Genomic DNA, 17307 nt, shown 5'->3' with positions numbered 1-17307 from the left:
GACCAGGGGCTTAAACCTGGGTCTTTGCTCACTATAATGTGAGCACTTAACCAGGTGTGCACTTAATCACCACCTGGCCCCGATACCATTTATTTCTTTTTGTAAAAAGGACGACACAAATCATTGAAGTCTGCTGTTTAAGAGCAATTTTCTTTTCTTTCTTTAAAAGAATTTATTAACACATTTTGGATAGAGATAGAGAAACTGAAAGGGGAGGGGAAGATAGAGAAGGAAAGAAACAGACACCTGCAGCCCTGCTCCTGAAGTTTAGCCCCTACAGGTGGAGAGCAGGGGCTTGAACCCTGGTCTTCGCATACGGTAACATGCATGCTCTTCTGGTTGCGCCACTCCCCGGCCCCCAAGAGTAACTTCCCCATCCTTCCTTCCCTATTTATCACAGCCAAGTAGTTGTCAGTATACATTTTAAAAATATATATTTATTTATTCCCTTTTGTTGCCCTTGTTTTATTGTTGTAGTTATTCTTATTGTCGTCGTTGTTGGATAGGACAGAGAGAAAAGGAGCAAGGAGGGGAAGACAGAGAGGGGGAGAGAAAGACACCTGCAGACCTGCTTCACTGCCTGTGAAGCTACTCCCCGACAGGTGGAGGAGCCGGGGCTCCAACAGGGATCCTTGCGCCGGTCCTTGTGTTTTGCGCCACCTGCACTTAACCCGCTGTGCTACCACCGGACTCCTGTCAGTATAAAACTTATGAAAGAAGGAGTCGGTCTGTAACGCAGCGGGTTAAGCACACGTTGAGCAAAGCACAAGGACCTGCATAAGGATCCCGATTCGAGCCCTAGGCTCCCCACCTGCAGGGGAGTCGCTTCACAGGCGGTGAAGCAGGTCTGCGAGTGTCTGTCTTTCTCTCCCCTTCTTTGTCTTCCCCTCCTCTCTCCATTTCTCTCTGTCTTATCCAACAACAACGAAATCAATAACAATAAAAACTACAACAATAAAAAACCAACAAGGACAACAAAAGGGAATAAAAAAAATTATGAAAGAATCCACAGACCTCAAACGCTACCCTTAATCATCATCACTGAGTGTGATCCATCTCTTGAGAATAGCAAGAGCCATCAGGCAACCCTAGGAGCAGATAGTGTTACCAAAATGGAGAATTGTGTGTCATACAGAAGGCCAGGGGAAAGAACTTTGTCTATTAACAGGGCAAGGGGTGATGATAGCTGTGCTTTTCCACTTTCCCAAGGAATCAATCATCATTCGTTGCACGATTTTGTCCCCCAGTCACTGGGATTACCTTCAGCAGCGTTTATGTGGGAGACTGAGATGGGGAAGTTCAGAGGATTTCCACACTTTCAGCCTCTTTCCCAGAGAGAGAAAGCAATTTTATTTATTTATTTATAATATTTATTTATTCCCTTTGTTGCCCTTGATGTTTTATTGTTGTAATCATTATTGATGTCGTTGTTGTTGGATAGGACAGAGAGAAATGGAGAGAGGAGGGGAAGACAGAGAGGGGGAGAGAAAGATAGACACCTGCAGACCTGCTTCACCGCTTGTGAAGCGACTCCCCTGCAGGTGGGGAGCCGGGGGCTCGAACTGGGATCCTTACGCCAGGCCTTGCATTTGTGCCATGTGCGCTTAACCCACTGCGCTGCTCCCAGCAGTTTTACTTTTAAACTGCTGTGTTTACCCCTATGGGATCTCCCCTTGCCCCCTGCACAGTCTGTTTTCTTCTTTTCTTCCACTGTCTTTCTAACCTGGGCTTCAGCAATTAAGGCAGAGACTCCAGGAAGGAAATAATTTGTAGGACTTCCTGAAAACAAACAAACAAAAACTTTTCATGTCCAGTGGAGTGAGCCGCGGGGTGGAGGCAGACCTGAGCTGCCTTTTCTGTGGATGTCTTCTTTCAAAGGACAGTTAAACTCAGCAATAGGTTCTTGGAACTGTTAGCCTGCAGAGGAGTGTGTCATTGTGATTATAATCGAAGTTTTCCAAAGGAGGAAAGGTTAAAAGAAAGAGTGGTGGGGGGAGAGGAGAGAGAGAGAGGGAAGCAGGAGACAGAGAGGAGAAAGAAGAGACTGAGAAAGTACACTTTCTTTCTTTCTTTCTTTTTTTTCTTTATTGGGGAATTAATGTTTTACATTCAACAGTAAATACAATAGTTTGTACATGCATAACATTCCCCAGTTTCCCATATAACAATACAACCCCCACTAGGTCCTCTATCATCCTTCATGGACCTGTATTCTCCCCACCTACCCACCCCAGAGTCTTTTACTTTGGTGTGATATGCCAATTCCATTTAACGTTCTACTTGTGTTTTCTTTTCTGATCTTGTTTTTCAACTTCTGCCTGAGAGTGAGATCATCCCATATTCATCCTTCTATTTCTGACTTATTTCACTTACGATGAAATTTTCAAGGTCCATCCAAGATCGGCTGAAAACGGTGAAGTCACCATTTTTTACAGCTGAGTAGTATTCCATTGTGTATATAGACCACAACTTGTTCAGCCATTCATCTGTTGTTGGACACCTGGGTTGCTTCCAGGTTTTGGCTATTACAAATTGTGCTGCCAAACTCTCAGACCGAAGCATTAATTCCCCAATAAAGAAATAAATTTTTTTTTTTTTAAAAATGTTCTTGGCAGCACAATTTGTATAAGTACCGCGCGCTAACCGATTGCGCCACTGGAGCTCTAAGGCAGCACAATTTCACCGTTTTCAGCCGATCTTGGATGGACCTTAAAAAATCATGTTGAGTAAAATAAATCAGAAACAGAAGGATGAATATGGGATGATCTCACTCTCAGGCTGAAGTTGAAAAATGGGAATCTGGGGAATGATATGAATGTACAAACTATTGTATTTACTGTTGAATGTAAAACATTAATTCCCCAATAAAGAAATAAAAAAAAACAAATTGTGCTGCCAAGAACATATGTGTACACAGGTCTTTTTGGATGGATATGTTGGGTTCCTTAGGATATATCCCCAGGAGAGGAATTGCAGGGTCATAGGGTAGGTCCATTTCTAGCCTTCTGAGAGTTCTCCAGACTGTTCTCCACAGAGGTTGGACCAATTGACATTCCCACCAGCAGTGCAGGAGGGTTCCTTTGACCCCACACCCTCTCCAGCATTTGCTGCTGTTACCTTTTCTGATGTATGACATTCTCACAGGAGTGAAGTGGTATCTCTTTGTTGTCTTTATTTGCATTTCTCTGACAATCAGAGACTTGGAGCATTTTTTCATGTGTTTCTCAGCCTTTTGGATCTCTTCTGTGGTGAATATTCTGTCCAAGTCCTCCCCCCATTTTTGGATGGGGTTATTTGTTGTCTTGTTGTTGAGTCTGGCAAGCTCTTTATATATGTTGGTTATTAAACTCTTATCTGATGTATGGCATGTAAAGATCTTCTCCCATTCTGTGAGGGGTCTCTTGGTTTGGGTAGTGGTTGAAAGTACACTTTCTACTTAGGAGAGCCTAGGGGTGCCACCAGGTGCGGTAAGCTGCGGGCCTCCGTGAGCAGTTCCGTGGTTTGCCTACAGAGGGCGCGCGCTGTCTTGAGTCCCGGGAACTTGCGTGGTGATCTAAGGGGGTGGAACCTTAAGCCAGCTGGCGCGATGACGTCATAGGGCGGGGCAGGCAGCGGAAGAGGAAGCCCGCGGGCGAAGGGGTGGGCAGGTGTGTGGCTAGTGCACCTGGCAGGCGATGGAGCACGCGGCTGGCTCCCCGGGGTAGCGCGGGCGAGTCTGTCGAACCGCCACCTCAGCTATGGAGCTCCTGGGGCTGCTGATTTTGGGTGTGCTGGCTTGGAGACCTGGCTCTACCTGGGCAGCCGAGAGTGCGGGCAACGCCAGTGAAGGTAAGGTCCCGCTGCTGTTTTTGCAGCCCAGAGTGGCTTTTGCATCTGTTGTCAGATCTAATCTGCCTTGGAGCCTGGCCACCCTTTTGGGGAGGGGGGCGGGAAGTGCTGGGCCCTGCCCTGGAGCGGGGCGGCAGGCCAAGAAGGGCTCTGTCCCATGCCATAGAAAGCTACAGCCAGTTGTCACACTAGCTTTTGCAGAAAGGGAAAGTTTTTTGCTGCCTCCCACCCCCATCCTCACCCCCATGGGCAGTGGAGGCCAGGGCCATACTCTCTGGTTCTTGCTTGGAGATATGGAGAGATTCTTGCTCCAGGTAATGGGTGAGGCTGAAGAAGTCTTTCTTTCTTTCTTTCTTTCTTTCTTTCTTTCTTTCTTTCTTTATTTCTTTTTTAGTAGAGCACTGATCAGCTCTGGTTTATGGTGGTGCAGGGGGTTGAACCTGAGACTTCGAAGCCTGAGGCATGATAATCTGTTTGCATAACCATTATGCTATCAACCCCTGCCCTGGAGAAGTCTTTCTTGCATGACACAAAACTAGAGGGTTTAGGCATAAAAAGAAGCATGTCTTGAGTGAGTTTTAAGCTGTTGGGCCTGAAGGCAGAAGACAAGGGCGTGGGACTCTTGAGGCCATCAACTCCTCCAGTCTTCTGGATCCTGATGAGTTTCCCTTAAGTTTCTGCTAAGCTGATTCTGGAAACTGTCCCAGAGTTTTAGCAATCCGCTGTCGAAGAGTTTATAAGTGTCAGGTCACCACCTTTAGGAAGTCATCTTCTCTTGGGACCACAGTTTCAGGGTCCTTTTTTCTTTTCTTTTCTTTTCAGAATGAAGCTCCCATTACTAGCAGGCTGCACTGCCAGTCTCCTCATTTGGACTGGGGAAGTGAGGGGAGAGAGAGGTTAGTCCCAGCCAGTCAGCTCACTGTTTTTCCTGGGAAGAGCCAGGATTGGGTTTCGCAGGATCCCCTGAAGGCCCCCTTTGCTCCCATGTGGGGTGTCTGCATAATGGCACTGACGAGCTGGGTGGAAAGCTAAGTTGCTTCCTGCCTGGTGGTCCTTTGGGCTGCAGAAGGATTTTATACCCCCACCCCCCAATCCAGATGGTTTTTGAGTTGGTTATTCCCTATGGATTTGGACTAGGATTTCAGATTGTAGGTCATGTGCCTCATGAGTGGATTTTAATAGCTTGTGGTTTGTTTGTATCAACTGTAAAATGCATTAATGGTCCCAACCTGATAATCACGTGCTTTTCCATGAGGTTCAGTACAGTCTTAGTTTGGCTTTGCACTTATAAGGCCAGCTGCATTTCACAAAATATATATATTTTGTGAATAATATAATTATATTCCTCAGGGTGGTTCATTGCTAAGCTCTTGTGCAGCTGCACCCTGGAAACTTTGCAGAGGACTTAAGACCAAGGCTGAAAAGGGCAATTATATTTTTTGCAAGAAAAGATAACCTTGGTTATAGTAGGGTACTGGCATTCACCAAGAGCGAGCAGGGTGTCTCTGCTTTCCACAACAGAGCTAGGAGAGTGATGATTCCCACCCCTCCCCCCCAATGGGCAGAGAAGCCAGCTGATGCCTAGAGCATTTGATGCTCGCTCCAAGTTGAACAGATACGAAGACCCAGGTAGTGGCATCTCCCTGCTACTTTCTTATTTATTTATTTATTTTCCCTTTTGTTGCCCTTGTTTTTTCATTGTTGTAGTTATTATTGTTGTTGTTATTGATGTCATCGCTGTTAGATAGGACAGAGAGAAATGGAGAGAGGAAGGGAAGACAGAGGGGGGAGAGAAAGATGGACACCTTCAGACCTGCTTCACTGCCTGTGAAGCGACTCCCCTACACGTGGGGAGCCGGGGCTTGAACTGAGATCCTCATGCCAGTTCTTGTGCTTTGTGCCACCTGCGCTTAACCCGCTGCACTACCGCCCGACTCCCTCCCTGCTACTTTCATGCTGTCACTTCAACAGAGCTGCCCTTCCAGAAGAACAGCTGGCTTGGCAGGTGCTTTGGGCTCACAAAGTGTCAATGCCTGTGCTAATTCTTATTCCTCAATAGAGCCTGGTGAAGGAGGTGAGAGAGACATTGTCTCCTTTCCACTAGGTAGAGAATTTGAAAATTTGAGTTAGCAGGGAGGCTGGGAGCTAGAGCTTTGTACTTCTGAGTCTGTGTTGGCATGTTCCATAAAATCTCCACATTTGTAAGCATGTGTTGAGATATTCAAGGAATTACCATTTTCCCGACATTATTCTGTCCCTCGTTTCTGTGATGGCAACAGTGATTGGCCCTCAGCAGCCTTCTTTCCAGAAGCTAGTCACTGTAGCACTCTCACTGCCTGGTGACCATAAAAGCTGATATCTCCACATGGCTCAGATTAAAAGCCATAGGGAAATGAAGATAGTGCTAATTCAAATGCCTGTCCTGGAAAATGGCTGAATTTCTATTCAAGGGTTCGGCTAACTGTACAGACTGGGGGTCTGGAGCAGTTGCTGGGATTCCCATCTTTCTCATAATAGAAGTGCTTCTCAGCTAGTATGCATGACTTGAGTGTTTTGAAAGGCCAGTAACTCTGTTGGGGGATGAATAAGTTCCTGGAATGTCTGATGTGACCAGCAAGGATAGAAACTCATCATACGTTTTAGCAGTTTCCTCCTCTTTTTGGAGTCCCAGTTCTGTTTTCCTCAAGGACTGTTATTATTTTAACTTCATATATAGTAACTCACATGAATTACATAGTAACTTGGATTAAGCGGAATGTCCCCTTCTTGTATGTAGGCTGTGACAGTGCTTTGCGTCAACAAGCAGGCACTTGCATCTTTGTACCAGTGGTCCCTTTCCAGGGAACTAGAAAATGAGTAAGAAGCTACAAATGACAAATGGGGAGGGAGGCTTGGATGTCAGCTCCGGTAGCTGAGTTATTTTTTTCTTCCATATTCATCTGAAGAGGATTATGAAGATGGAGCCCTCACAGATCTTTCCTAGAATCTGTCACATGAAAGCCCAGATTGTCAGTAAAATGAGAACCCCCCCAAAAAAAAGTATCAGCTTTTAGGTTGAAGAGCTGATTGGGAAAAAAGGAGGAGCAGATCAGGGTTGGACAACTTATCTGGAATGATTTACTGCAAAGAGCAGGGGCCCCTGAGCAGGACTGGAAGTAGGTGGCCAGGAAGTCTCCTCCTATGGCTCAGACAGCAAGGATGGGTTTTGGCAGAAGCAGCAGGCGCTGCTTCCCAGGAGAGAGGGGCACCCAAGCATTCTGTCTGTGTATGACTGAGCCTGTTATCTCTCCCTCTCTCCCACCCACTCCAAGCAAGAGACCTAGTTGAGCCTCATAAAAAGAGGTGATTCCTCCAGATGCCCACAAAGTCTTCGTTCCTGCTAGCTTCTTCAGAATGTACTTTGGATGTGTCTTTGTTTTTTTTTTTTTCTTGCATGCTTTAATGGACCAGGGTGGAAAGCAGTCTCTCTTGTGATTCTTGTCATCCTTTTCAGTGTTGTTTCTTGTCATTCCATGGGATCTTTTTTTCCACCAAAAGTTTGTGACCCAGCATATAGTTCCCTTCTTTTTTTTTAATTTTTTAAAAATATTTATTTTCCCTTTTGTTGCCCTTGTTTATTGTTATAGTTATTATTGTTGTTATTGATGCTGTCGTTGTTAGATAGGACAGAGAGAAATGGAGAGAGGAGGGGAAGACAGAGGAAGAGAGAAAGACATCTGCAGACCTGCTTCACTACCTGTGAAGCAACCCTCCTGCGGGTGGGGAGCTGGGGGCTTGAACCGGGATCCTTCCACCAGTCCTTGCGCTTTGCACCACCTGCGCTTAACTTGCTGTGCTACCGGTCCAACTCCCAGTCTTGTTTTTAAGTCTCTGAAATGCTGGTAGTCTAATGGAAGTTCATTATCATTCTTTGCTACTTTATAATATTTCTTCATTTGCACATGAATCTGCCACTCCTAGATTGACTTTCTTCATTTTTACTTCAGATAGAGAGACAGAGACACCAGAGCATTGCCCTGCGCCCTGCTGAGTGAGCTATCTTTTATGCCCCATCCCCACCCTCCAATTTTTCCCCATTTCTTTGAGAATTTCAGTGCCAGAGTGACTCTGTGTAACAATACAACCTCCTCTCTACCAGAAGGGTACTGAGGTCCAGAGGAAGTAAATTTCTTGCCTGAGGTAACAAAGTTCAACTGTCATTCACTCACTGAGCCAGTTGGGTGATTGGTGCTCTGTTTGGTACACGATTGTGTAATGTGCCAAAGTCCTGCTCAGACGTGAGCCCAACCACAATTGGTTTGGTCACCAGGCAGACTTCTTTCAAAACTGTCCAGTGACTGTTGGCCTGCTGACATAACACCACCGAAGTATCATCACATAGAAGTTAAAGATGGCTGAGAATTGGAACTGAGTGACGGCTCATCTAGAGGAGCACTCAACGTCCACATGATCCAGAGGACCTGGGTGCAAGTCCCCACCCCACATTCAGGGGGGAAGCTTCATGAGTGGTGGAGCAGTGCTGCAGGTGAAAAAGAAGAGAGAGAGAGAGACAGAAAGAGAGATAGATCAAGCTACTGGAAATGGTAGAGTCATGCAGACACCAAGTCCTAGCAATAACTCTGGTGGCTAAATAAAAGGTTATTGAGGAAAATATGCTCATTATGGGCATCCTTTTGTGACTCACCTGACAGTGTTAGGAGTTCTCAAGATGGCTGAGCATTAGAATCACCTGGACAGTGGTCCGGGAGGTGGCACAGTGGATAAAGCATTGGATTCTCAACCATGAGGTCCTGAGTTTGATCTCCGGCAGCACATGTATCAGAGTGATGTCTGGTTCTTTCTTTCCTTCTATCTCTCTCATGAATAAATAAAGTCTTAAAAAAAAGAATCACCTGGACAGCAGGCATGGCAAAACAGGTGTACTGTCCAGGTGAGCTGTCTTGCTGGCCCCGAACTAAGACTTGTTCTGGTGCTAAGACTATTGATAAATCCTGTTTGACTCTCTTGCCAGCTAACCACTCTCAGTCAGAATGATGCTGTGATATTCTCTCCCATTTTTTAAGATATATTTTTAAATATTTATTTATTAATGAAAGGAGAGACAGAACCAGGCATCACTCTGGTACATGTGCTTCTGGAGAGGGAACTCAGCACCTCATGCTCGAGAGTCCAATGCTTTAGCCACTGCCTCACCTCCCAGGCCAGTTCTCTTTCTCTCTTGAATAAATTCTTTTTTCTTTTTCTTTTGCCTCCAGGGTTATTGCTGGGGCTGGGTGCCTACACTGGGAATCCACTGTTCCTAGCAGCCTTTTCTTTTTTTTCCATTTTATTGAATAGGACAGAGAGAAATTGAGAGGAGAGGGAGATAGAAAGGAAGAGAGATAGGGAGTCTGGAGGTAGTGCAGCGGGTTAAGCACAGGTGGCACAAAGTGCAAGGACCAGCCTAAGGATCCCGGTTCGAGCCCCTGTCTCCGCACCTGCAGGGGAGTTGCTTCACAGGCAGTGAAGCAGGTCTGCAGGTGTTTTTGTCTTTCTCTTCCCTTCTCTGTCTTCCCCTCCTCTCTCCATTTCTCTCTGTCCTATCCAATAACTACGACATCAATAACAACAATAATAACTACAGCAACAATAAAAAAAACAACAAGGGCAACAAAAGGGAAAATAAATAAATAAATAAAAATAGGAAGGGAGATAAAGATACCTGCAGCCCTGCTTCACCACTTGTGAAGCGGCCCCTCCTGTAGGTGGCGAGCTAGAGGCTTGAACTCAAGATCCTTGTGTGTTCTTGTGCTATGCAATCTTTTAAAAAAATAAAATGAATAAAATGATAGGGAAAGGAGGCCTAGGAGAGAGATCTAGAGCATCACACTGGCATATACAATTCTATTAGTCAAACTCAGGACCTCATGCTTTGAGGGTCCAATGCTTACCCACTATGCCATCTCTTGGGCAACTCATTCTTTATTTCTCTTGAGAGAGACCATAGTACCACCCTGTCATCTATGGAGCTCCCCTTGGTGCTGTGTGTAGTGCTTTCTGTGGTGCTGGGATAAGGTAAGGTGTACACTCTACCAGGCAAACTATCCTCCAGCTCCTCTTCTCTATTCTGGTTCCTGTCCACCACTACCTAACTGGGTGACCGTAAGTGGACTCTTCATCAGAGAAACAAGGACATTATCAATCATATTTATCTTAAGGGTCTTTACTGAAGATTAAATTAGTAGCCCATGTATATTTTTGTATGTGATGTCTATATAGTGATATTAGAGGTAGAAGGGTTACAGTGAAAACTTTCTTCCACCATAGGTCTTCTGGAATTTTCTGTGGGGAGATTCAGATACGTCAGCCTCAGCAGGGCCTTTCCCAAGGAAGCGATTTTGCGAGATATTCCCAGCAATGTATCTTTTCTTATTATCCAGATACACTCGCAGCATCAGAATACAACAATTTCCTTTTCTAAGGTAAGTGTACAGAAGGGTTCCAGGAAGAATGGTTTCCATATTTTTTGAGTCTTAGGTAGATGATTGGTCATCTCTTGATATGTGGCTTTATGTCTCTTGATATGTGGCTTTATGTCTATAAGAAAAGCCCAGATTGAGGGGGTTGGGTTAAGTGCACATAGTGCAAAGCACACTGATTGGTGCACTGATCCCAGTTTGAGCCCCGGCTCCCCACCTGCAGGAGGGGGGTCACTTCACAAGTAGTGAAGTAGGTCTGCAGGTGTCTATCTTTCTCCCTCTATTTCTCCCTCCTCTCTCCTCGTTGTCTATTCAATAGCAACAAGAACAACAGCAACAACAATGGAAAAAAAGATGGCTGCCAGGAGCAGTGGATTCATAATGCAGGGACTAAGCCCCAGTAATAACCCTGTAGGCAAAAACAAACAAACAAAACAAAACAAAAAACCAGCCTAGATTGAGGGGCTGGCTGGTGGTGTACATGTTACTGTGCTTAAGGACCTGGGTTCAAACTCCTGGTCCCCACTTGTGGGAAGAAGCTTCACAAGTGCTAAAATAATTCTAAAGGTGGCTCTCCTCTCTGTCTCCCCCCACCCCTGCCACGTGTGTGTGTATGTGTGTGTGTGTGTGTGTGTGTGTATATATATATCTGTTTCACCTATGATCACAAAAGAAAAAAAGTGGGGGAGGGGTCAGGTGGTAGCTCACCTGGCAATGCACATGCTACCATGTACAAAAACCTGGGTTCAAGTCCCTGATCTCCACCTGTAGGGACTAGCTTTGCAAGTGGTGAAGCAGTGCTGCTGGTGTCTTCTCTTTCTGTCTCTTCTTTCCGTCTTGATTTCTTACTGTCTTTGTCCAAATAAATATATAAAATAAAATAAAATAAAATAAAAAGAGAAAGTTAGGGCTTGGTGCCTACATGGCTCTACCATTCCTAGGAACCATTTTTATTTCCATTTTTTATTCTGATAGATGGTTTAAAATGGGTGGAGGGGGAAAGGAAGAAGAGAGATACCTGCAGCACTGCACCACTGCTTGTGAAGTATCCCTTCTGCAGGTGGGGACCAGGGATTTAAACCCAGGTCTTTGTGGATGGTGAACTGTGCTCTACTGGGTGCAGCATCACTCAGCTCTGTTTCTTGCATCTGTTTCTTGATGCAAGGATCAAGCCCACTGTCTGCCTTTAGTGGGTGCCTTTTTTCCTAAGTTAATCTATACTCTGTTTCTATTTATTTATTTATTTATTTAGCCTCCAGGGTTATTGCTGGGGCTCAGTACCTGCACTACAAATCCACTGCTTCTGGCTATTTTTTCCACCATTTTTGTTGCCCTTGTTGTTGTTATTATTGTTGTTGTTATTGCTGTTACTGCTGGATAGGACAGAGAGAAATGGAGAGAGGAGGGGAAGACAGAGAGGGGGAGAGAAAGACAGACACCTGCAGACCTGCTTCACTGCTTGTGAAGTGACCCCCCTGCAAGTGGAGAGCTGGGGGCTTGAACCAGGATCCTTATTCTAGTCCTTGTACTTCGTGCCATGTGCATTTAACCCACTGCGCTACCACCCGGCCCCTCTATTTATCCTTTTGTCTGTCTTTATCTGTGTCTCTTGTCTCTCTCTCATTTGGTCTATATCCCCATGTTGGGGATCCTGACTCTCCTATGCCCTCTTCAAGTCTCTGACCTCCACAGTGCCCCCTAAGGCCCCACCTAACTGTTCCTGCTGTGTGACCCTTCCACCAGGCTTCCTGAATTTTAGTCAACCTCTTCCAGGAACATTGGGTGAACCCAGGACCCACCCACCCACCCACAAGCCTCGACTTCTCCTCTGAGCCGAGAAGTGAAACCCACAGCTTGGTCTGCTTAGCTCAGTGTCCGTTGAGATGAGCGGATGTGCTCCGGTATTTCTGGAATCTCCTGTTCCCCTGTGTCATATTCAGGGCAACTCCTATTTCTTGCAACAGGTGCCCCTTCCCAATGCCTCGGCGACAGGCATGGACACAGGGCTGGTTTTGGCTCTTCAGCCAGAGCAGAGCCAGTGCTCCTGGCACCTACAGACTGGGGAGGCTGGGCCGGTGCAGAGCCTGGCAGTGCCATTGTCCTACACTGAGAGAGGTAAGTTACACACACACACACACACACACACACACACACACACACACACACACATTAGGACTCAAGAAGACCTCTGTCACCCTGCCTTGCTTATCCATGTTCATCAGATGTTTCCATAAGGCATTGAAAGCCAGTCCAAGACCTGCAGGGTTCCCTTGCTTTAGTTTGTAAAGCATTCTAGGAAGGGCTAGGCAGTAGCACACCTGGTTGAGTGCACATGTTACCATGCGCAAGGATCTAGGTTTGAACCCCTGCTCCCCACCTGTAGGGAGGAAGCTTCATGAGCTGTGGAACAGGGCTGCAGTTGTCTCTTTATTTCTGTCTCCCTTTCTTGCTCCCCCATAGCACTCGAATTCTCTCTGCCTCAGTCCAGTGAACAGTAGATACATAAACTATATACCTTTTCATTTCTAAAAACAAAAAAGAAGAAAGAATGAAAAGAAAAGCCCTCGCTTCATAAATGGTGAAGCAGGTCTGAAGGTGTCTATCTTTCTCTCCTCCTCTCTGTTTTCTCCTCCTCTCTCTTATCTTTGTTCTATCCAATGGCAACAACAACAATAAAAGCAACAAGGGCAACAAAAGGGAAAATAAATAGTAAAAAAAAAAAAAAAAAAGCTCTTGAGGATCCCTGGGAGCAGCAGGAGAGGCAGCAACCAGAGACTCAGGCCTCAGGGCTTGTCCTGGCGGAGGGAAGGAGCAGGGCATCCCTGTGGGTGGCAGGTAGATTTTGAGCTTATGATAGGGATTGGGACCAGGGAAGGAAGCTTTATGTACAGTTCAAGGCTTGTGCTAGGTTCTGTGCATATATGGAGAGTTTGTAAGCAGAAATGTGTATTGCATTTCAGGTCCTAGAGAGCTCTGTCTGGGGACTGCGTGGGGGCTCCCTTAGTGGAGGAGAATGTGGCTCACTGTGCTTGAGGCTTCGGGGGCTCAGGCCTGTCACCACATGGGAGCACTGTGGTGGTACTAAGAGAAGCCCCATGAGCTATGGGTCAGTGCTATGATGTCTCCTCTCTCTACCTAAAATTCAAATGGGAGATTAAAAGTCTGCTGGGAGCAATGGGGTCATACATATGAAGCTCAGTGGGCCAAAAAATAAAAAGAGAGAGAAAATATATATGATTGGGTAACTCCTTTATTTGTTTGTTCATTTTTGTCTAGACCCTGTTCCTGGAGGCTGCAACTTGGAGTTTGATCTAGATGTAGATCCCAACATTTACGTGGAATACGATTTCTTTGAAACAACCATCAAATTTGCTCCCGCAAACCTGGGTTCTGCCAGGTACAGCTCCCCTCACCTGCCCGTATGGGTGGCAAGCTCTGCCCCAAGCCACTGCTCCTTAATGATGTCCAGTGGATGCTGCTCTTTTTTTGTAACAAGAGTGGGGGAGGGAGCAGGCTTTGTAAGTTGTTACTGGCTATCCCCTTCCACTTTAATGAAGAGCAGCTGTGAAACATCTGTCTGTCCTAGTCTAGACATCTGTCTCTAGTCTGTACAGAGTTGTAAATATACCAAGAATCTGCAAGGGCTTGGTGATCTCTCACGAAGTAGAGTATACATCTCACCATGCTTGGGGCCTTGAGTTCAAGCCCAGCACCCAGGGAGCCCCATGAACAGACTGTGGAGTAGTGCTGCTGTATCTCTGTCTATCATCTCCCTCTGTCAATTAAGGGAATGAAAAGTCTGGGGAGATAGCATAATGTTTGCTGTCATGCCTGAGGCTCTGAGGTCCTAGGTTCAGTCCTCCACACCACCATAAGCCAGAGGTGAGCAGTGTTCAAATTAAAAAAAATTAAAATAACAATAATAAGGGAATGAAAAAGTTGGCCATAGGATTAACCAAAGGTCAATCAATGGTGTTAATGGATAGGCATGACCTTAAGTTCATCACCCAATACTGACTTAAAAATGAAGGAAAAGGGGTTCGGTGGTGGTGCATCGATCCAATGCATCCACCCAGGTCCTTATGCATGGTAACGTGTGCACTTAACCAGGTGCGCCACTGCCCGACCCACACAGGGTGTTAAGGTCATTAACTCCTTGCACAAACATGAGTGGTTCACAGCTCCATACCCTTGTTCTCTTTTCTTGTTTGTCATCATTGGGGCTTCACTGCTCCAGGTCAATTTTTTTTCTTTCTTTCTTTTTTTTTTTTTTTTCAGACAGAAAGATAGAAACAGAGACAGAGAGGGAAAGAGACCACAACACTGAAGCTTCTCCCAATGCAGTGTGGCAGGTAGAATCTGGGCAATAATAAAGAGATTAAAAAAATGACAGCAAGGAGTGGTGGATTCATCATGCAGGCACCAAGCCCCATTGATAACTGGTGGAAAGAAAGACAGACTGACAGGAAGGGCCAGCAAGATAGATTATCTGCTTTGCCATGTGCACAACCCAGCCCAGATTCTACCTGCCACACTGCATTGGGAGAAGCTTCAGTGTTGTGGTCTCTTTCCCTCTCTGTCTCTATCTGTTTCTATCTTTCTGTCTGAAAAAAAAAAAAAAGAAAAAAGAAAAAAAATTGACCTGGAGCAGTGAAGCCCCAATGATGACAAACAAGAAAAGAGAACAAGGGTATGGAGCTGTGAACCACTCATGTTTGTGCAAGGAGTTAATGACCTTAACACCCTGTGTGGGTCGGGCAGTGGCGCACCTGGTTAAGTGCACACGTTACCATGCATAAGGACCTGGGTGGATGCATTGGATCGACCTTCTCGTGATGCATCCCGTGAGTACCCATTCATTGGGGAAACTGACGATCCTTCCTAGCCAACTGAATCCATATGGATCCCAGTCACTTTCAAAGCCAGCAACAAGCAGCTCCTGACAGCTTTCAACCTGACGCTGTTGACTGGCTATGGAAGAAGGGCAAATGCTAGAAGAAGAAGAAGGACCTGGGTTCTAGCACCTACTCAGTACCAACAGGGGAAGCTTCACAAGTGGTATAGCAGGTTGGCAGGTGTCTCTCTCCCTCTCCATCTTCCTGTTGACTCTCAAGTTCTCTGTCCTAAAATAAAAGAAAAGGCGGGGGGGGGGGGGAATGAACACTCTACCATTGATTCTGCTTCCCTGGCAGTGGCAGCTGTCCCATGAGTAGCAGTTAGAGCTCCCCAGGCATCTTTGCCAGCTGTGCCGAGTGGCCCTGTGCCAAGTGGCCATGCCACCCTTTCATGAGGAGGAGCAGCTGGCCTTTGTCCACGGGGATTCCTTCACAGCCTGTGCTTGACTCGGCCTGGCTGCTGTAATGCCTGTTGTTCAACCATTTCTGCCTCCTTCCTTTGAAAGAGTTTTTGTAACTGCATACTGACAGTCTTTGCCACATGGATGATTTCACTGCTCACAGGATGCTTTATTCAGACCCAGAATCAGAGAGCCACCCAGTGCTGTGGCTCCACCCACGTGGTGCTGAGTTCCAGCATGGGTCCTGCCTTGCTCGTGGCCAGACTCATGGCCTGCCCTGGGAGTGCTCCCTCTCTCTGGCCTTTTTTTTTTTTTTTCTTCTTTTTTTTTTCTCCTTTTCTTTTCTGCCCCCAGGTGTTTCACTTGGCAACTGCATGATTCTGCCATTCTCAGTGAACTGAAGTTTTTGATTTTTTTATTTAGATAGAGTGTGAGAGATAAAACCAGTAAGACACAGTTAGATAATAGGAGTGACACCACACAGCATTGCACCACTGTTTGTGAAGTTGCTCTGCTGATGACCAGAGGCTCAAAGCTAGATCCTCATGCATGGTTAAGTATATACTTTGCTGTCTCAGCCACATCCCAGCTCTCCTCTGGCCTTCTTTATTTTTATTAAGATTGATTTATTTAGGGCAGGGGAGACAGCATAATGGTTATACAAAAAAGGTTTTCGTGCCTGAGACCCTAAAGTTTCAGGTTCAGTCCCCAGCACCACTATTAGCCAGAGCTGAGCAGGCCTCTGGTATGTCTGTCTGTCTGTCTCTCTCTTTGTAAAAAGAATTTATTCATGAGAAAGATAGGAGGAGAAAGAACCAAACATCACTCTGATACATGTGCTGCTGGGGATTGAACTCAGGGCCTCAGGCTTGAGAGACCAGTGCTTTATCCACAGCACCACCTCCCGGACCACTGTCTCATTAAATTAAAACAAATAGGGGGTCAGGCGGAGAGTGCAAGGACCAGCATAAGGATCCCGGTTCAAGCCCCTGGCTCCCCACCTGCAGGGGAGTCACTTCACAGACCTGCATGTATCTGTCTTTCTCTCCCCTTCTCTGTCTTCCCCATCTCTCTTTATTTCTCTCTGTCCTATCCAACAACGAATGACATCAACAATAATAATAACCACAACAAGGCTACAACAACAAGGGCAACAAAAGGGGGGAAGAATGGCTTCCAGGAGCAGTGGATTCATGGTGCAGGCACTGAGCCCCAGCAATAACCCTGGATGCAAAAAAAAAAAAAATTAAAACAAATAAAATATATTTTTAAAAGATTTATTGTGGTCTGGGAGGTGGCGCAGTAGCCGAGGCACTAGACTCTCAAGCATGAGGTCCTGAGTTCAGTCCCCAGCAGCACATGTACCAGAGTGATGTCTGGTTCTTTCTCTCTCTTTTTTATCTTTCTCAATAAATAAATAAAATCTTAAAAATTGTTTATCGTGGTCCGGGAGGTGGCGCAGTGAATAAAGCATTGGACTCTCAAGCAGCAGGTCCTGAGTTCAGTCCCCAGCAGCACATGCACCAGAGTGATGTCCGGTTCTTTCTCTCTCTTCTATCTTTCTCATTAATGAATAAATAAAATCTTAAAAAAAAAGATTTATTTATGAAAGAGAGGGGAAGAAGACAGAGAGCTACAGAAGTACTCTGGCATACATGGTGCCATGATTTGAACTTAGGCCCTCATGCTTGAAAGTCCAACACTTTATCCACTGTGCCACCTTCC

At 45.9% G+C, this 17307-nt stretch overlaps 1 protein-coding gene across 3 annotated transcripts in view; it reads left to right on the top strand.

Moving 5' to 3' along the window:
• Nucleotides 1-3603: 3603 nt before the first annotated feature.
• TM7SF3 (transmembrane 7 superfamily member 3) overlaps nt 3604-17307 on the top strand; it is a 31181-nt gene continuing 17477 nt past the window's right edge. For 2 of the 3 annotated variants that reach the window (XM_060194572.1, XM_007538670.3), the window contains exons 1-4: nt 3605-3828; nt 10135-10289; nt 12251-12401; nt 13563-13683. In XM_060194572.1, the coding sequence (XP_060050555.1) occupies nt 3738-3828; nt 10135-10289; nt 12251-12401; nt 13563-13683 (518 nt within the window). In that variant the 5' untranslated portion in view covers nt 3605-3737. Of the gene's footprint in view, nt 3829-10134; nt 10290-12250; nt 12402-13562; nt 13684-17307 lie in introns of all 3 variants that reach the window. The other variant, XM_060194573.1, reaches the window with a different exon arrangement.

This window comes from Erinaceus europaeus, chromosome 7 (assembly GCF_950295315.1).
Source record: "Erinaceus europaeus chromosome 7, mEriEur2.1, whole genome shotgun sequence".
Classification (NCBI taxonomy): Eukaryota; Metazoa; Chordata; class Mammalia; order Eulipotyphla; family Erinaceidae; genus Erinaceus; species Erinaceus europaeus.
Note: the sequence above shows the minus strand (reverse complement) of the source record. Positions and strands in the feature narration are given on the sequence as shown.